The sequence below is a fragment of the Neolamprologus brichardi genome, chromosome 10, assembly GCF_056152115.1.
Source record: "Neolamprologus brichardi isolate AB-2024 chromosome 10, ASM5615211v1, whole genome shotgun sequence".
In the NCBI taxonomy this organism is placed as follows: domain Eukaryota; kingdom Metazoa; phylum Chordata; class Actinopteri; order Cichliformes; family Cichlidae; genus Neolamprologus; species Neolamprologus brichardi.
Window position 1 is genome coordinate 20,501,328 of NC_142113.1, and position 20,971 is coordinate 20,522,298.

General features: G+C 41.2%; 1 protein-coding gene across 4 annotated transcripts; it reads left to right on the forward strand.

The window, feature by feature from the left end:
* Positions 1-1,096: 1,096 nt before the first annotated feature.
* On the forward strand, positions 1,097-20,679 carry tcerg1b (transcription elongation regulator 1b (CA150)). 4 transcript variants are annotated; one of them, XM_006784894.2, is made up of 21 exons: positions 1,097-1,199; positions 2,734-2,965; positions 4,312-4,464; positions 5,604-5,880; positions 5,966-6,208; positions 8,446-8,505; positions 9,529-9,729; positions 10,985-11,091; positions 11,202-11,290; positions 11,399-11,559; positions 12,865-12,946; positions 13,059-13,194; positions 13,370-13,459; positions 13,568-13,686; positions 15,710-15,860; positions 15,997-16,161; positions 16,410-16,592; positions 16,815-17,024; positions 17,137-17,220; positions 18,708-18,808; positions 19,943-20,679. In XM_006784894.2, the coding sequence occupies exons 1-21, from the start codon at positions 1,153-1,155 to the stop codon at positions 20,142-20,144; spliced, it is 3,093 nt and encodes a 1,030-aa protein (XP_006784957.1). In that variant the 5' UTR covers positions 1,097-1,152; the 3' UTR covers positions 20,145-20,679. The 4 variants fall into 4 exon arrangements, with proteins under 4 accessions (XP_006784957.1, XP_006784958.1, XP_006784959.1 ...); XM_006784895.3 differs by having other exon boundaries at positions 16,815-16,994; XM_006784896.2 differs by lacking the exon at positions 8,446-8,505.
* Positions 20,680-20,971: the final 292 nt, after the last annotated feature.

Consider the following 20,971-nt stretch of genomic DNA (forward strand, 5'->3'; position numbering starts at 1 on the left):
TATGCTATTACCAGTGAAAAGTTATCTGACCATAACAAAGCGTCGATAAAAAGAAAATGGGAGACAGACCTGGGCCATGTCTATGAAGAGGTAGAATGGCACCATTTATTGGAACAGGCACAGACCATGTTAATTTCTACAAAACACAGGCAAATGCAATTTAATATATTTCATAGGATATATTACACCCCTTATAGGTTACATAAAATTGATAATAATTATTCCCCCAAATGTTTGAGATGTAAGGTGACAGATAGTGATCTCCTGCACATGCTGTGGAATTGCCCAGTGATAGAAGAGTGAATTGTCATAAGAAATATTTTATTTTACTTGCGAGTACTGCAATGAAAAAGTGTATTCTGCTACATTGGAAATCTGAAAATTCTCCAACATTGAGACACTGCACCAAGCACTATTGATCTTCAGGTCAGGTTGATAACTTTAGTCAGAGCTGTTTCTGGCTCTGAAACCTGATTGGCACTTATTAATACTGTGAGATGAAAGGTCTTCATTCAGTTATTTCTTAATATATATATATATATATATATATATATATATATATATATATATATATATATATATATATATATATTGCTGAGCAAATAATGATTAGAAATAGGCTGATAATTATTAATTACCAATGGATCCGCAGAATGATAATAGCACATGTGAGAGAAACAGGGAAAGTCGTTGGCCGTAAAAAGATGTTGATAATATTTACTAGTGATTTTAAGATAATATCATGCACTTTTAGGTTTGTGACTACATTTCAGAAGGCCTTCCAGTAAGCGCAGGGCGTTTCCACTATATGGTGTACTGCCACTTCTTTTAAGTAGCGGAATGCCATCTCAACAGGTGTAAATCAAACAAAACACGGACACCAAAACACAAGTGGAGTGTGTGCAAATCTCCAGTGATTAGAATCTGCCTTATTATCAACAGCACGGAGCACCGACTGAACAAAGACATCATGAAAAATGGGACCCAAACGGACCAATGAACACTTTACTAAACGTTCGCAAGAAAGACAATATCCAATCACAGTCCACGCAGCTCGAACTGTATCGTGACTGAGGTCCGCGCCTGGCGAATAGGAAAAGTAGTCACCGCTAAGGGGCGTTTCCAGGAAGAGAGCGGTTACATTTTCCTGTAATGGCGGACCAGGCAGAGAGCGAGACTATCGGGTTCAACGACAACAGGTCAGATAACAGCGAGTAAAGCGTTAAAATGATTATTAACCGTGGGTAATATGAAGCATTTGCGGACATTTAATATGCAGCTAGTCTGCGTTGCTTTTGGTTCAGTGGTGTTGATATGTGGCGCCCGTGCATGTCAATGTAGCCACGCCAGCTAACTAGCTTCCAGCTAGCTAGCCCCCGTGTTGAAGAGCGGCTCGATTTCTGCTCTCCGCTCCCCGGCACGCGGTAAACATGGGCCAGACAGATTAAACAGACAGATGTTTACCTCTCACGCAAGGCCACCCCAATCACCCGGCTTTGTGCTTGGGCTCAAACGTGGCGGTTGTTATCAATTATAACCAGCTAGCAAAAATATGCTAAATTGATTGGAAAGTAGCTGTTTTAAATAGACAGAAAAAAGGTTGATGTTAGCCCGATTATCACAAGACGACATTTGCTGAATGTTTGTGTTCATCGGCCAAGCGGGTATAACCCTGAAGGGTTCAGCATGTAGATATGAAGGAATATAAACACCACAGAGTCTGAATGGACAACACGTCCACGTCACACCGTCTTCAAACAGCATTGCATAGCAATTAAGTAAATTTCCCCTAAATGATGTCCTTAAGTAGAATCCTAAGGTATTTATAATAAGGAACATGTATCTGTGAAGGTTCTCAGTCATTCAGGTCATCGTAGTCTAAGGAGCTTGGAAAGAAAAGCGTCTGGACTTCTTGAATTGCTTGAATAAGGAACATGTATCTGAGAGACATAGTTACAAGTTAATGAAATGAATGTGTTATACACCATCCAGTCAGCTGGTTAGAAAAGCGAGCAGTATTTACAGTCCGTACATGTAAATGTATGTTTATGCATCAGTAATAACAGTTCACAAGTACAGCATACAACAGAGCTCATGTTGGTGTCTGATGGATACTTTAGCGATACACTGATTGTGAAATTCTAGGCAAATTCGGATTAAAATGGTAGTTTAGGTGATGGGCAATGGCCCAGAGTTTATTTTTTTATTTACTTATATATATTTGTTTATTTTTTGTGTCAGAGAACCAGAGAAATCTTTCATTTCTATCATAGCATCTTTGAACATTTAGGCAGCATTAAATTGTTGCGACGTAACACAAAGCTTCTGCTTCTTATTAGCGTGGTTTTAAGTTGTGCTATTGCTACTTTGACTTTGATAATAGGTCTGAGTACTTCTTCCGCTGCTGTTTGCTGGCCCATTTCTGCAGCAAGTCTCACATTAGTCAGCAGAAAGTGTTTGTATTCATTGCTAACCATTCCTGGCTTATACTGCAGCTTCCTCGATTGTAAAAAGATTTTAATATGATATTACAGATGTTATTACTTTTGTAGTGTCATTTATTTTTGGATTGTGAAGGATAATTTGTCATTGCACTGTATAATTTGTACTGTATATTTAATAATTAAGCTGATAATTGCTTTCTGCTCTCTTTTCAAAGGCTTTATTTACAGTTTAGTGTCATGTTAGTTTTGATCATAAGCTTTAACTATAACTTTTATTATGTTGTGCCAGAATGGCGCAGCAGGCAGTGCGGTTTCGCGGCCCTGCGCCTGCGCCTGCGCCTACACAGACCCCAGTGTTAAGAGGCCCACCACCACTCCTTAGGCCACCGCCGCCTCCTTTTGGGATGATGAGGGGACCTCCGCCACGACCTCCGTTTGCACGTCCACCCTTCGACCCCAGCATGCCACCAATCCCTCCACCAGGAGGGATGCCTCCACCTATTGGGCCTCCCCACCTACAGGTAACTGCTCCACATTCTTTTACAAGCATGGTTTTCATCATGGAAATGTTACCCTCTTGTGGTGTAGGGTTGTTAAAAAAAAATCAATACTCAATACTCACTTGCAACAATATTGATACCAACAGTCCTGTCTTTCCTTCCTCCATGACACACAACTTCACATGGCTCCTCCTGTCATTAACAGCTGTAGTAGTTAACGTTCATAACACTGAACAACACTTTAAGAGGAATTTTTAACAACATTTCAACAGCATGAAAGTATTAAATAGATAAAAATGTTAACCCGACCAGTGCACACATTAACATTAGCTATTTAACTATTGTCAGTTACCCAACAGCCTTGTTAGCTGTCTGTTATTAGTAACGTGTTGGCTTGCGGACTGTAGTTAGAAAAATGATGAATAATTATTGCAGGTTGAACGACTGACTGATCGAATACTTAGCCACTTAGGTGGTTATGGAGAAACAGAAAACCTGGCAGGTTCCTGGCTGTACAGAGCAGGGAGTGAACCGTAGCCGAGCTAAGCAGAAAGGGAAATGTGGCGAACTAATCCGAGCAAATAAAGATGGAAGTCTGGAGCGGGAAATCAGGCGGTTTCAATTCTTAACGCAGAGGTGTGGAGGTGAAGAGCTGCAGGCTGAGTTGGAGCAGTGTACATGCTGGATGAGAGCGAGGCTGCAGGCATATGTGAACTAGATAATAAACTTTCACAGTGAGTGCAAGTTGAGGATATGACTTCTTCGCCATTTATTCTGGTGATGTAGGATGGGTTTAAAATCTTCCTCATGGTATCAGAAATGGTATCAAGTATTGTCATGTGTTTTGGTATCGAGTTTAAAATTCTTATATTGCGACAACTTTATTCTGGCGACGTGCTCACAATGGTTTTTGAAACGGAGTGAATTGAGTTATTATTTTAAGTTATTGAATACGCATCGATCAGCCGTGTAGCCCCAGGTAGAGTCTGCAAAGAAGAGTGTGTCCTTCTCTGTTACAGCATAACAGCAGTATTCACTCTTAAAAGGAGGGGCAGGCAATAAGGAGGCATATGACTAATCTTTGTTTTATAATCTTTTTGGGTTCATGATTGATTCTTTGGTGCAATGTGATTTTTCTCTTGTATAATACGGTAATGATGCTCAAATCTCCCTAATTGGAATCCAAAAAGGCCAATTAGCATCAGCTGCTGGCTGAGCCCTCCACTGCTTGTGACTGTGCACTTTTCTGTATCCTCTACAGACACATTATGTTGGAGGATAGCGTGCTTTAACGGGATAATTTAGACTCTCAGTTCTGCTCTTTATTATATGAAAGCTAAATTCTGTGCCCTCTCTTTTTTATGTAGAGACCTCCGTTCCTTCCCCCTCCTATTGGTAACCTGCCACCTCCACCAGGAATGCTGTTTCCTCCTGGGATGCCTCCCGTTCCCGCATCTGGAAACCCTGCGCTCAACCCTGCTGAAGAAATCTGGGTAGAGAACAAGACGCCAGAAGGAAAGGTAAGGTGGAGGTCCTATGAAAGCAGATAGCAGGCATCTTCAAGATGATATGTGTAATAAATAAGTTGATTGCACTAAAACAGCTTTAATAATAATTTGTGCACACATAGTTAAAGCTGGTTAGAGGAAATGACAGCAAATCATCGAATTATTTTGCTTGACATTAGGTTGGAAATTATGGTTGCATCAATATTGTCTCTTATTAAAAGTGGTGTGTTGTGTTTTTTTTTTTAATGAGATTTTTACAGTTTGCTAAATTCCTTAGTTGGTAGAACAAGAAATCTTGCTTAGCCTGAAATATTGGCTGCTGCCCCTAGAAGCTCAGTCATAAGGCTCGAGTTGTCAAGTTCCCATATTGGTTACTTAATGTTTTACTTGGTTTGCATTTCAGTCACCGTTGGAAGACAACAAGGCTGCTAATAACAGTTTTTAACATATTTCAATTGTCATCGACTCACTGTAAATGTTGTTGTCATCTTTTCAGAACTAGTTAATCGGGACCTACCTTTTGAGTGTAGTTATAATTGATAAGCCTATCAAGTGGGTACCTGCCACTCTCCCAGTCACTGTACTACTACTTATCATATCATCTGCCTCCAAGTCTTCCATCCTTCTCTTATACCAACCCACTGCATGTTCTCCTTCACTGAATCTTCTCTGTGGTCTTCCTCTTTTCCACCTGCCTGGAAGCTCCACTTTTAACATTCTTTGTCCAATATATCCACTAACCCTCCTCTGCACATGTCTAAACCCTCTCAACCATGCCACTATAACTTTGTCTCTAAATCGCTCAACCTGACCTGGTCCTTCTTATATTTTCATTTTGAATCATATCCTTTCTGGTCACTCTCAATGAAAATCTGTGCATTTCCAGCTTTGCCACCACCGGCTCAGCCTCCTGTCTTTTTGTTTTTGCCACCTACTCCAAACCATGTGTCAAAGCAGGTCTCACTAACATTTTGTAAACCTTCCTTTTCAATTTTGCTGTATTCCCTAAATCAGAGCTCTGCTGTAACAAGATTCAATTTTTGTTATTAATTATTTGTAATTCAATACAAATTGTTCTTTCATTTTTTGTAATCATAAAAAACTGATTTTTTTATTTTAAAAAAAAAACTGTGATTGTTTCTCATTCACAGACATATTACTACAACGCCCGGACCAGAGAGTCATCATGGAGTAAACCTGATGGCGTGAAGGTCATCCAGCAGTCTGAGCTCAACCCTCTTCTCGTGGCTGGGGCTGCAGGTTCAGGGGCAAACGTTGGGGTCACCGCCAGCTCAAGCAGTGTCAACACTACAGCAAGCACAGCAGCAGCAGCCTCCCCTACTCAAGCTCCATCCTCGGCCCCCTCCCGCACACTCACCTCCAGTCCAGACTCCATCACCACCCATTCCCCCTCTGCGAGCATAGCAGGTAAACAGCACTTCATCAACATCTCACACTCACACACACACAAAGCAAGAATAAAACCAAAAGTACTTCTTTTTCTTCCCAAAAGCCACCGTTGTAGCAGACCTCCCTCCTATTGCCACAGCGACCTCATCTGTTGCTGTTTCTCCGGTCACTGTGGTGACTGTTTCCACGGTGCCATCTCCTGTTACAGCAGTGCAGACCGTGCCACTGCTGCCAGCAGCCCTGCCTCACAGTGTGGCCCAGCCCACCGCAGCCATACCTGCCTTCCCTCCTGTCATGGTGCCACCTTTCAGGGTGCCTTTGCCAGGCATGCACATCCCTCTACCAGGTGAGAATGAGACACGAAAACCTTTAGTCAAGCTGTACATGTATATACTGTAATGACTATTCTGCCTCATTGGGCCATGTTTTTAAATGTTTTGTCCACCATGGCCTGCTGCTGTTGCTGTAAGGCTGTCTTTTACAGTCCAGGAGGGTTTTTTGTATCTAAGGTCTTCTAAAATATTTGGATGTATATATGATTCAATCCAGTCAGGTGTGCACAAGACACGTAGGGCTGGTTATAGGGTGTATGATTCTCCTGAATACTATTCTTTGGACTCCAGTCTTGTTAGTGGTTATCAAAAGGGAACGTTTGGTCAGCAGAACTGCCACAAATTTGATTTAAATATAATTAGTGTTGTGATTTTTAGCATTAATTACATTTAAGATGATTGCTCAGAGAAAATGTTAGAAACAGCCCCAGATTCCTGCTCTTTTACACTGCATAGCAAAGAGACAGTGATTGTTAGACCCCATTCATGTAGGTCTAGCAGTCAGTCACTAACCATGTGGACCACAGGTTGCTAGGGAAAAATGTGTATTCCCCAACTGTTTGGTTGCAGGCTGTCACATGGTGAAATCAATTGCAAAGAAGGTGCTGCATCTTCTCTTCTTATTCTTAGTCTCTGAGTTGTAGTGATCTTCCAATCTTCTAAACAAACAATAAGCGACCTCCTCAATCTGTTAGCCACCAAAGCAATAACAAGGAGTTTTTTATGCAGTACCCTAGGGTTTGGCGATTGGACGAATACATCGACTATCGACGATAGTTTTTACAAGGGTGTTATTTATTTATTTGCCCATGAGTAAGTTTGCTAATAATGATGGAGCAGTCAATAGAAAAAAATAATAACGCTGTTTTAACAGCACCCTCTTTCATCTGCGAGTGAAATGCATCCTCCTCAGAGTGCTCATGCAAGTTAACCGTGTTTAAGTGCTCAGCTCACGCTAAACGTCTGCACAAGTGGCACAACGCTTTGGTTACATCCTTAGGTTTGCCCCTTTCATCTGGTTTAACGCCTAAGAAATCCCAAATTGTCAACTTTACATTTTTTTTAGTGCTGTCAGCGTTAACGTGCCTTCATCACGTTCCTTCCCCCTCAGCTTTAATGGAAGGAATTTCCATTTAACCCATCCGCAGCGCAGACTGAGTCAAAATCCCTGAAATGTCTCTGTCAACGCATTTTGGCAGTCCAAATTTTGTTCATTCTGCGCTCCAGATGGGTTGAGAGTGTTAAAATTTTTAATCGCGATGACTGCATTTAAGCCGCATTAAGGCTGACAGCTGGGTTTGGTTTTTTTTGTTTTGTTTTGTTTTTTTTTGGGGGGGGGGGGGGGGGGGGGAATACACATTTTTTTTTACTTCCAAATGAAGGTTGCCAGGGGGTCACTGACCAGATTCTAGGTTGTAGGAGAGCAAAAGATCAGTTTGCGATCTCTCTCCTTTTTTGAGTGTAAGAGATGAAACTGAATAATTACAACAATAAAGAAGAATCCACAGAGTCAAGTATTTGGATACAGCCACACTCAGTACTGCAGATAGCAACTTTTTTTTTGGGGGGGGGGTTGGGTAGAAACCCAGATTTTTATTTTATTTTAATTGTGACTTTATAGTGCAGTCATAAAAACATTTGCCTGATGTGTGAAAGATCCCCAGGTCAAGACTGGGAAGAGGCACAGATGCTTGGGAGGGTTGTGTCAGGAGGGTGTAAGCATCTGTGCCAAATCTTACATGTAGATTCATCTGCGTTGGTGACCCCTTGTGAATAAGGGAGCACCCAAAAGAAGCTTTATTATTGTTGTAAATATTAACAACAAAAGATTTGGGTAGCCAGCAGGCTCCAGCTCCAGCCCATTATTTAGATCTAATTTAAAGTGAAAGGTCATACAGATGGATACATTTATTGCCAGCTAAAATCAAAATTGGCTGAAAGCACACCTCAATTAGGACAGATGGTTTTCAAATGTCAGACTTGGAATCTCCTGATTGACGGTGTTGTTATTATGGATTCACTCTCTCAGATGTGCCATCAATACGGGCCGTACGTTATGTTGTGCAGCTGATTCCTGACATTTTTAAATGTACTACAGCCACATAAATTTCAACAGAGGCAGAAAAAAAATCTGGTAGTGTGTTTTGTCTGAACTGGGCCAAACATATACAAGCTCTTACACAACATGGTAGCTGATATCTAGTGTCCTGCTGTGTTCAACCAGATGCTTGCTTGTCCGTTGTTCTTGCAGGTGTAGCAATGATGCAGATAGTAGATGCAACCTGTGTAAAGGCAGGCCCCAGCGCCAACGGTAAACACCCAGCCGCTCGCCTATCAGATCTACAGTAGATGGCATGGTAGTGAATGATGTCTACATGCGTAGTCTGGTGTATATGCAGACCCACAAACAGTGGCATGGTGTTGAGTGCTGTGAACATGGTCCATTGGGTGTACAGTGGTGAAATTCCTTCCATTAAAGCTGATAGAAACAGAAGCTTAATTTTGTTTCCATGATCAGAGAGGGTGATTAGATAGAGTCACGTGCAGTGTTTCATTCTCATCTTGTGTGACATCTTTTCTAGTTTCTTAACTGAATTCTTCTACCCCACTTAAAAAAGAAGAAGAAGAAGAGAAGCAAACATACAAGAACATGATTTAACATTTAATAAATGATACTGACACTGATTCTTTGAACCGGAAGGGGGTAATTTTTTGCTGTTAACTGTTCTAAATTGTTAGATGTTACTGAGTTGTTGGTTGTTGGGTCATTTTTAGGCTTGTGGTTGTCGACTGTAAACAAGTTTGTTTTGTTTTTTTATAAGAAAGGAGTGACCATCTTTATATTTTAAGGGCAGTCTCATTGTTGTCAGGGCTTTGGTAGTGTAACGGTTAGGGCTACATGATGTGTTGTTGTGTTCGTCCTCCTTTGTGGCATGGTTGTGTGTTTGTGGTCACTACTGTATTTGTCTGTTTGTGTGGCCTGTGTTCATTGTCATATAGTTGCTTGTTCAAAGCATTTTAGACGTGAAGAGTTTCTTTCACAAAAATCACAATACCCTCTCTTTTTATTTTCCCTCGTCTTGCTCTGCTTGATGAGCAGACAAACCCCCACAACGACAGTTTTTAGCTTGCAGTGAATCATTCTTACCTCTGGTTTTATTAAGATGTGGGTTTTTTGTTGTTATTATCACCATATGTTGGTAACAGTCTGGGTCATGAAATCGCCTTCATTAATATCTAAACTAATGCCATTGTAGCTAGTGTTCGTGGCTCAGACATAAAGATGACTCTCAGCCAACAATGGCCTCTCTCTTCCCTGTATGACTGCTGACAGGCATGCTTCCTGGTATGGGCCCGCCTTTAGTTTCCGTGATGCACCCCCAGCTGACACTCTCTGCAGCTCCTGCTTCCATGGCTGGATCATTGCAGCTCCCCGAGTGGTCGGAGTACAAAACAGCAGACGGGAAAACGTACTACTACAACAACCGGACGCTAGAGTCCACTTGGGAGAAACCACAGGCTGTGTTGGAGAAAGGTAGGCTTTGCTGACGTGGTGAAATTTTTAGTTTGACATCATGTGTCTTATCCAGTATTATCCTTTTGAGCTATGAGTTTTTCCCAAAACTGTGCTATCTGTTAGCTATCTGTTATCTGTATTTTAAAAAAAGAGAGACTTGTGTTCTTTTAAATGCAAATCAAATAGTGGGTCTAGCTGAATTTCTTTTCAAATCTTCTAAATCTTCTAAAATGTCCCAAAAATCTGTAATAACGATTTTTCTGCACTGCAAAACACAGGAAACGATGTTTCTTCAGACTCGTCATTTTTACATACACTCACCCGTCACTTCATTAGGTACATCTGTTGCACTGCTCTATGTAACTGGCCCATCTGCTATCTTTAGGCATGTAGATATAGCCAACATGATCTGCAGAATTTTGCAATGAGCATCAGAATGGGGAAGAAAGGTGATTTAAGTGACTTTGAACATGGCATGGTTGGGGTAGTGCAAGACAAGCTGATCCGAGTTTTTCAAAAACTGCTGATCTGTTGGGATTTTCCTGCACAACCATCTCTAGAGAATGATCTGAAAAAGAGAAAATATCCGATAAGCAGCAGTTCTCTGAAAATGCTGGGGTCAGTTTTTGCTCTGACATTCAGGCTACGTCCACATGTACCTGGGTATTTTTGAAAACGCAGATTTTTCTTTGCGTTTGCACCTTTCGTCCACACGTAAACTGCGTTTTTGGTCACTGAAAACTGAGATTTTTAAAAACTCCGGCCAGGGTGGATATTTTTGAAAACTCAGTTTTTGCATTTACGTGTGGACGAGAAAAATGGAGAAAATGCAGATCTGGACAATCAACAGTGTCCAGATCTCATTCCAGTCTTTGGGGTATGGTGGTATTTGCGTCATAGGTGAGCAGCCAACAAATCTGCTTCATGCTGCCATGTCAATATGGACCATAAAGAGGTAATATAGTTCTGGAGGTTAAAGGAGGTCCAACCTGGTGCCAGCAACGTGTACCTAATGTTGTGACTGGTGAGTGGATGGCCACAGTATCCAGTTAGTTTGAAGCTTGTATACACTGATTCCCAGTCCTGCTGAGATTTCAGGCTCCAGCTCATTCAGTGGAAGAGTTAATTAAATTAAAAGGGCTCATTCTCAGTTTTACCAAACTCATAGGCTATAACCACTTTGACTTTCTTGTCAGACCAGATGTAAAGCCAAACTTTAGTTATCTCACTGTCCGCATTTATGTCTGTTTTTTTTCTCCTCCCTTCTCTGTAGAAAAAGAAGCAGAAAAGGCAAAAGAGCGACTTGCCCAGGAGGAAGCTGAGGCAATGGAGATGGAGGATAAGGAGAACAAAATGGAAAACACTAATAATGAGAAGGAGGTATCTGATTAACCACTTGCACTGCCAAGCCAAAACAGATTGAATCCAGTAAACCATCTGAAGGTAGCAGCAACAGAAAACCATTTCTTGTTTTTTTTCTCTTTATCAAGGAGACGAAAGAAGAAGAGATGACGGAGGAGGAAAAGGCAGCTCAGAAAGCCAGGCCTGTAGCCACCAACCCTATTCCTGGCACGCCATGGTACAGACCCTGCATATCATCGCACACTTTCCTTCATGGTATATGGCAGGGCGGTAATATAATGCTGCCCTTTTTTTCTCTTCTTCTGTGTCTATTAATCTGCTTTAGGTGTGTGGTGTGGACAGGCGATGATCGTGTATTCTTCTACAACCCAACAACTCGGCTCTCCATGTGGGACCGCCCCGAGGAGCTGGTTGGTCGAGCTGATGTTGACAAGCACATCCAGGAGCCACCACATAAGAGGGGTCTGGAGGACAACAAGAAGACAGGTGTGGATGCAATGTTTTATAAATTATACATTATGTACTGTGAGTATTGATATAGGAAAGGTTTAAGCTAAGAAAGGCATATTAATTATTGTTGTTGTTATTATTATTATTATTATTATTATTATTATTATTAATTTATTTATCTTTTTATTTGACGAAGCAACAAGAGTACAGCCTGTGGTCCGAATTTTCAGTCAGATGTTTTCACATATTTGAGTGTTTGTCCTCTTTTCTTTTTCCAAGTTATGTCAAGCTTTATGGATTTTCCATAATAACGAGCCGCAGAATACATAATGTATTTCTGTTGAAATCAACTTTTTTCCCCTGTTTTTTTTATTTTGCTTAAAACTACATGTTAGTGAAACAAAAATAAACACTTAAAATATATTCACAGTGTGGCCTGCCTGAAGCAGCTGATATTTAACTTGTTACAGTTCATCTAAATACTGACATATTTTAGGCCCCGGTATATCTGCCACGTTGGACACTTCACATGCTGCTGGCAACATCATCACACGGCCACTTCTATTCATGCTCACCATTAAGGAGCAAGCTACCATATTCTCCTGAATGATAGGTGTCGCCACTGAGACAATACTCCCTCATCAGATCTGATATAGGAAGAGAAGAAGTAAAGACCAGAAGCAAAGACTCCAGTGTTTGTTGTTGTTGTTTTGTTTTTTCCCAAAATTTTTGCAGCATCTGAATCTGTATAATCAGTTGATCTTTGTGGCTCAGTAGGGATAAGAACTGATACAGTCATACACTTGTGTCTTCAACCCACCTGTGAGACCTCTGACTTTCACCCTTAACCACCTTTTACTGAACATTACAACGTATCAGTGATTGGAGAGACAGCAGTGATGTAGTTGCACAGATCGAGTGTTTATTTTCTCTCTTTTGGAACAGTAAACCCTGTGCATGACATTTGGGTAGCTGTTCCACTGTTATACAGTTTAAGGCTAATTACAGTCACCTCTGTCAGCGTGGACTTCACAATGGCTGCACGCTGGTAAAACCACTTTCTGCAACAATAGTCCTGCGTCACACAACAATTACCCACGTGGCCACGTTCATTAGAGGGACAGGGACAGGCTCAGCTCTTATCAGTTAGCCATGAACACAGCACATGCCCTCAGAACAAACAAATGCTGGGCTTAAACAGTCCAAGTTGAACTAGTAGTCTTTGAAGTTGTGTGGCACTACCTTTTGGCAGGGAGCCCTCAAAAAAAAAACACAAGTGTTGCAGTCATTCTTGGCTCTCTGTGTTCACTATATTTGTGTTGTGTCTGTGTTCACACACAGGTGTCAGCAAGGAGGATCCAGAACTATCCATTGCTGCTGAAGAGAATCAAGATGAGGAGCCAACCAAAGCCAAAAAGAGGAAGTAAGTCCTATCCCTGTGAAAAATTCATTTTTTCCCTTTCTCTTTTTGATTCATTAACCTTTTAAAAAAATTATGATTCTCTCACCACCACCTCTGTTTTTAACACTTGCAGGAAGGAGGACACGAAAGAGGCAGACTCTGAGAAGGAAGCAGCCATGGAGGCAGAGCTCCGAGCAGCTAGAGAAAGAGCTATAGTGCCACTAGAGGCCAGGATGACCCAGTTCAAAGATATGTTGTTGGAGAGAGGGGTAACACATCCTTTTTTTAAAAATAAAGTTTGTTTGAGAGAACCACATGAGATGAATTGTTCTCACTTGTTGAGATTTTCTTTCCATTGCACATGCTCGGAAATGTCAAATCTTTCAGGCTTTTGTCAGACACGTGGTCACCGTTTAGTCTTGTTGTTGTCTTTCCTGCCTGTAGGTGTCTGCATTCTCAACTTGGGACAAAGAACTCCACAAGATTGTTTTTGATCCACGTTACCTACTACTGAACCCCAAAGAAAGGAAACAGGTTATTTTTTTTTCTTTTTACCCTTTTCTCAGTATTTCTCTGTACTGTATTTTTAGCTGTTACACTTTGTTGCGGTCTTTGAGTCATTTTGGTATAATTGTGCTTCAGGTATTTGATCAATATGTGAAGACACGAGCAGAGGAGGAAAGGAAGGAGAAGAAGAACAAGCTGATGCAGGCCAAAGATGAGTTCAGGAGGATGATGGAGGAGGCGAAGCTCACACCAAGGTGACAGGACAGTCCACTTTTACTACATTTCATAGTGGTTTTATGGGGTCAAATCAGTCACCACTACAATTACCCTCAAAAAGAAAAGTCTTATTACATTACTCGTTTGCCTCTTTTTTACTAGTACCTACTAAGCGCCGTTCAACCATTGGTTTCGGTCATTTTCCATTTCAATTGAGTACCCCCTCAGTGTGGGTAGGGTCGTTATTAGGGTTGGGTTTTGATGATCGATTTATCAATTAAAATCGATTCTAGCTTGGATAACGTAAAATTGATTCATTAAAATCCTGAATTGATTTTTAAATATACTTTTATTTTGCCCGAAACGCCAGAATCTCAGGTTAAACCTCACAAAATTTCAACAACCACCAAACAGCTAAAACAGTAAATGAGAGCAGGTACACGGATTCTGCACAAAGACGTAAACACAAAGTGTGGACCCGCCGACAGATCAGAATCAGTGAGATGTCGCCTTTCTCACCCGAAGGCACGGACACGGTCGGGGCTGAAAGCTGACAGCTCGCTGATTCTGATGTTTCGGCGGGTCCGCGCTTTGTGTTTACGCCCTTTTTGCGCTGATTCTAAAGCTGTTAGTTTTATCTCTCTCCAAACAATATTGACTGAACCAGCAGCAAAAGAAGATCCAAACTATGCTTCACATTTCGCTTCACGTAAACATCGTCATAAATTCACTCTTAGTTTTGCTGTTTTGCTTCCCCCACGATAAAATCACACATCATGCAGAGCTCGCTGTCTCTCTCTCTCTCTCTCTGTACTTCAAGAACAGTTTTCCATCTAAAAATCTTTTTTCTGCATTTTTCGCTTGCTTATTACGCACAAATCTACCGTTGTTTACAGCGCTGTCGGCCGCTGTTTTTTTTCCTTTTACTTACTTCTGAAAAGAAAGCCTCATTTCTGCTGTTCAATAGGCTTCTGAACAAATGTAAACTTTTTAAAATTATGCAAAATTGCAAAATGCTTAGCTGTGTCTCTAATAAAACCTCTGTAACTTTGCTCTGCTTCACTTCAGCAGCATCAGGTAATGTTCATATGTTGATTAATCACTGTCTTTCGTTTTTGATCTACTGCAGAATATTTTTAAGGTCATCTGCTATAAAATTCCAGGCAAGGAAAGTCGCCTTCATGTTTTTCTGTGTTTTATCCTCAGTTACTTTGACACAAAGGCATCTGCTGTGATGCTTACACTTCTGATAAAGGCTCGCAACTGTCAGCTTTCTTTTTATAGATATAAAAATATGGAAGTGTACTGATACGTGATCAGAATTATAATAGTATAATAGAATAGACTGAGGCAAAATTTCCCCAATCGAATTGAATGGAATCGTGGATCGAATCGATTCTAGAAATCAGTGACAATACCCAGCCCTAGTCGTTATAGCAAGGTGGTGAGAAAGTGCCGTCATGTAATTTGTATGCAACACAAACACAACACAGTAATGCAGGACATCGAAGCGACATCATCGCCGGGTTTCAAAAATGTCAGGTTTGATTCTCATGAAGGAATGACTCTCATCCAGTGACGTCACCTCCTGACCAATCAGTGGCATGCAGCCTGTTGACATCACATTTTCAGCTCAACTCAGGGGTTTGGAACTTCAGCCCTGAGGTACTAAAAACAGTAACTGTTGCCGAATACTACGACTAAATAGAAAACCCTAAAAATCAAGTAGAGTTTAGCTGAGTAAGTACTAGTGGAAAGGAGGCTTTTGTTTGAGTAGGCTATGAATGAATAAATGCAGGAACCAGGTAGCGTAATATTTTGAAATTCTACCCCCCCCCCCCCCCCCCCCCCCCACAAAAAAAAAAAAAAAAAAAATCTCAGATGATTTCGAAGGTCAAGGTCAGGTCATGTTTTCTGAAAATCAGATGCACGCATCTACTAGGAGGCTAAGGAGTAGCATTGTCAGCCACCAGTATTTTTGCAAGGTCCTTTTTAGACTTTAAGTATCTTTGTACCGAGTGGTTTTGCTTCCTAATAATCAGCATATTTGCTTTTTTGCAGGACAACATTTAGTGAATTTGCAGTGAAGCATGGCCGAGATCCCAGATTTAAGACCATAGAGAAGATGAAAGACAGGGAGGCTATCTTTGTGGAATTCATCACTGCTATGAGGAAGAGAGAAAAAGAGGACTCCAAGTCTAGGGGAGAGAAGGTAAGACTCACTCACACCTCAAAGTGCACCGTCTTTCTTTCTTAGCCTTAAACTCTCCAGAGTTGCGTCTCTGCTGCTGACGTTGTTTTTACCCAGATTTATAATAAAGTTTGACGTGTTTGTTTTTTTCTTTAAGGTCAAGCAGGACTTTTTTGATCTTCTGAGTGAGCAGCATATAGAGGGAGGTCAGCGGTGGAGCAAAGTGAAAGAGAGGCTAGAGACTGACCCGCGATACAAGAATGTGGAGAGCTCTGCACTCAGAGAAGAGCTTTTCAAACAGTTCATGGAAAAACAAGCCAAGGTAGGAGCAGCTTTGTGGAGATAACGTCAGGGTTTATGTGCTGATATCTGATGTGTACGAAAGCATTCATTGGAATGATTACTGTTCATGTACTTTTAGGGAGGTGCACATGTAATAAATGTTAACTAACTGGACGTTGACCTGATGTATATGGCACCAGCTCAACCTAACTTGTATTTCTAAAAGAGAGAATTTAGTGCAACATATCGAAAGAAGCTTACACAGACTTCTTGTGATATCACCTGCAGAACATTGACATTGAGAAGGAGCGAGAGCTGGAACGTCAGGCTCGTATTGAGGCCAGTCTCAGAGAGAGGGAGCGGGAGGTCCAGAAGGCCCGATCAGAACAGACCAAAGAGATCGACCGAGAAAGGGAACAGCATAAGAGGGAGGAGGCCATCCAGCATTTCAAAGCTCTAATGTCTGACATGGTGAGGTGCTCTGCAGAAACACTGGGGTGTGAAAAAACACATGCTCTTATCATGTGTGAGTTTCGTTAAGTTGTGATCATTGTTCAAGGATCAAGTATTTGAAATGTTACAGTTCATGTGTTGCTTATTTTGGGGCTAATCCTACTAGATGGGTTTTTCCCCCCTCTTTGATCCTTTCAAGCAGTTTTTTTTTTCATGGCTGTTTTTGCATTCGCCCTTCAGGTCCGTTCTTCTGATGCAACATGGTCAGACACACGTCGTAACCTGCGGAAAGACCATCGCTGGGAGTCAGCTTCGCTGCTGGAGAGAGAGGAAAAGGAGAAGCTGTTTAATGAACACGTAGAAGCGCTGGCCAAGAAAAAGAAGGAACATTTCAGACAACTGCTGGATGAGACCAGCATGGTAAGAAGTGAAAAAACAGGACAGAAAAAGGTGCCAGAAGTCATTTTATATGTTATATATATAATACATTATATATGATAGATCTGCAGCTCGATCACTGACAATTTTAAAGAAAAGGTTGTTGTTTTTGTGTGTGTTGTAGATTACTTTGACAACCACATGGAAGGAGGTGAAGAAAGTTATCAAAGACGATCCTCGCTGTATTAAATTCTCTTCCAGTGACAGGGTAAGACGTTATGGGCTCCAACCCATCTTTATATTATTATAAGATGATAAGAGATTAGTCGTGTTGCAAAAGTACGTCACAAGAAAGCAGTATTGCTCTGTAATGTGTCACTTGTAGTGTGTTTGTCTCTTTCACTTAAAATCTCACTTAATGCCACACCTTAGGATTAAACACCCTGTAGCAGTCTTCACAGCTGCTTCTTATCCTATTCCAGTGTTTTTCTTAAATTTTTGCTGCTATAACTTTGCACTGTCCACTTTCTGCTGTGATACAACAGATTTCCCACGTGTGGGACTAATAAACCTTATCTTATCTTATCTTATTGCCAGTCTAAACAAAAGAATCGGATAATTCAGAAGTGAATTATAAATCCAGTCCTGCTCCACGTCTCTTCAGTCAGCCCAAAAGATGATTTGACTTAAAACTGCAGACTAAAAGCGCGTCTAATAAAATCCAAACCATGAATGAATTTATCAAGAGGGTAGTGAAAGTGATGCTGTATCTCTCGCTCTCTGTTGAATCTTCGGTGGTGTGTGTGGTAATTATTGTGGATAAACTCTCTCTGTTGTTCAGCGAAATGCGACAAAGGGGAAGTCCAGAAAATTCCAGAGTTCAAATGTCTCAACTTTCGCTTTCAACGTGCTCTGCTGTTTGCAGCATAAAAACATCACCATCATGTACAGAAGGACAGAAAAAGGACAAATACTCTATTTTTTTTTTTTAATTAAAACAGCAATTAATTCATTTTTTTGCTTAGTTTAAACCCATGTTGGTTGTTGCCATAAGGTGGTGCTGGATCTCCTGATCACCTTTGGTTGCGAGCTGAGACGCCAAGAATACATAGTGCCAATTAACCTTTTGAAATCCATTACATAGGTGTGTCTACAAGGAGGCTTTCTACTGAGTTTGAGCCCTCAAAGTGGTTTCTTACTACAAGCCTCATTCACTCATCACACACACATTCATACAAGCAGTTTTTTGTGTATCGTTCGCACACGCTCACACTCCAATGGATGGATTTGGGGAAGCTTAAAATATTTAAATGGATGGGGGTTCAGATACTTTGACATGCTGAGTAGGGGGGCCCACGAATTGAACCGCCAACCTTCCGATTAGTAGACGCCTGAACCGCATCCGTCCTATTCAAGGAAACGTTTAGATCGAAGCAAACGCTAAATTACAAATTAAATGTCAGCATGGAAAAAAATGCATGCATGAATTCACTCTATTATTCAAAGGCTTCTTGTAATCAAATGATTACTTTCATCGTCATGATCTCAAGGACTTGGCAACTTACGTTGTTTTGGATTCATGTGGTGTTTCTATTCATAATCCTACCTCTACAATGAAAGCTGTTGCCTGTGGACTGCAAAGCTTCTCAACAGTGGCTGATATATCTTAAACATATTATAATGTGAGTTTAATTATTTGTGTGAAGTACACTCCCATTTTCTGGAGTTCTGACTTCTGTTTGTCCTTGTTTGTAGAAGAGACAGCGGGAGTTTGAAGACTACATCAAAGACAAATACATCACAGCCAAAGCTGACTTCAGGACACTGTTAAAGGAGACAAAGTTCATCACATACAGGTCTGTGCTTTGTTTCACATATGTTCAGTTTGCATAACCCGACACAGTTGTGCCCCTTCCTAGGAACTTGTTATAAATAAAGCTCATCTAGTCTTTATTTCTCTGCAACTTTAAGCAGATGGTGTGTTAGATGTTTTAGTGGAAAACTGGTGTGGGTGAAATCTGAGTTATTTTATTTTTTATTTTATTTTTTGTAACGACACTGGAAGATTCTTGCACAGGTTGCATGACTTGAAACCGTAGTCTGCTTAATAGTGAGAATATCTGAATTACAGTTTTTAACCATTGTCCCTGTATCCCCACTGGCCTGCACTCACACTGCGCTGCACACGGTTCACACCTGAGTATGTTTAAGTTTGTCTCAGCAGCTCACTAGTCCTTGATGTGCGCACATACAGAGCGCAGTGAGGTTCAACATTTTCAGAATCAGAATGCCTTTCATTGTCTACAGTGTTAAAATAATACAACGTAACAGAAGTGCTACTCCCAAAATAAAGAACACTACAAAAACAAGCCATTCACACAATAATCCAAGCCCTCTCAGTAAAAGATAATAAATTATTTTTAATACAAAGGAGTCGAGAATTAAATAGAACGTCTCATAGTGTATTGCAGTAATCATGCTTGATGTAGCACAGCTGAATAAAAACAGCTCTTTAATCTACGTGTCCTTGTTTTGATGGACCTGTAGCATCTAGCACAGGTCAAACAGTGAGTGCAGAATGAGATCTGTCTTTAGTGACTCTTATATAAAGCTCTTGAGTGGTGTCTTGCTTCTGCAGTCTCTTTGATTGCAACAGAAGACCAGAGCCAGCGATCTTTTCTGCTGGTTTTATTACCCTCTGCAAGATCTTTTTTTTTATCTGCTGCAGAGCATCCAGGATGCAACGTTGTTACATTTTGTAGCTTCATGAGGACCAATTTTAGAAGTGGTGACATGCTGTCAGTTAACACAGCTATTTTTACTAAAGGCAGCTATATGCAGCATGCCTGAGTCCAACTAAATCGGGCTGACGTCTTAAAAACATTCAGCTCTAGAGCGAGTAGACTCCATCCCCGGGACTCGGAGAGGGTGCTGTTCATCTTATTGTATTCCTGCTTGTGAGCGCGCTCTCCCTGTCTCCTTGTGCCCAGGTCGAGAAAGCTCATCCAGGAGTCGGAGCAGCATCTGAAGGACGTAGAGAAGATTCTTCAGAACGACAAGCGGTACCTTGTTCTGGAGTGTGTCCCAGAGGAGCGCAGGAAGCTCATCATGTTCTACATTGAAGATCTAGACCGCCGTGGCCCACCACCTCCTCCCACCGCCTCTGAGCCTACCCGACGATCTACCAAGTGACCAATCTAATTACTGTCTTGGCCAGTGCTGTACTCCTCCTCGCCCTCCCTTTGGCCAGAGCATGCCCTCCCCTCAGCACCCTTGATCTCCGCTCTCCAGGCCCACGGCTGGCCATGCAGTGTTTTTTCAGGGGGGTTACGTTGCTTAGATGTGTACCATAGAGATGAACGGTTAACGTCTCTGTGTTATGTCAAAGTCATGAAAAAGCCCTGCGTTTGAGGCGCAGGGACTAGAGGTTACCTGATCCCAAGGTGACCCTTAACCCCTCACCTCTGACTGACCACATTAGAGGGAGGAGGGATAGCAATGAGGCTGCAGGTTGTGCAGCCACACAGATGTAAGAAAGCCGATGTAAATGAGGTTGAGTGTGTGTATGCATGTGATTGAGGCGTCCTTAAGCCTTACAGATCCACTGTGCCAGGTCATCTTTTCAGCGGCTCAGTGTGAATGTTAGTTTCTGCTCAGTGGTTCACTCCAGTGTTGCAGCAGCTTCTCTGTTGAATGAAATAAAGACGACTTCCACTGTTTTTCAATATGCTGTGCTCTGGATTATTTGAAATGTCAAAATCGAGGTAACACTTTATTCTCAAATAACACATGTCAAAAAGTTAAGTCTTGCTGCTCAGCAAGAATCTGTAAGTGCACCGGGACACTTATTTAGGCAGTTATTAAAACTGCAAGTATTTATAAAATACTCCTTAACCCTGTAACAACAAGTGTATCATATTTTAAATGTGTGTTTTTGAAATTTATTTTTTTTAGTGACAAACCTAAATAAATTGTACAATACACACAATTTTTAAGTAATATATTGGAGAGAAAAAAAA

Bases quoted from the DNA above. Each gene is read 5' to 3' on its own strand.
- tcerg1b (XM_006784894.2), top strand. From the start codon at position 1,153: ATGGCGGACCAGGCAGAGAGCGAGACTATCGGGTTCAACGACAACAG. The intron at 11,560-12,864 runs GTGTGGATGCAA...GTTCACACACAG, and splicing joins GGAGGACAACAAGAAGACAG to GTGTCAGCAAGGAGGATCCA. The intron at 13,687-15,709 runs GTGACAGGACAG...GCTTTTTTGCAG, and splicing joins GAGGCGAAGCTCACACCAAG to GACAACATTTAGTGAATTTG.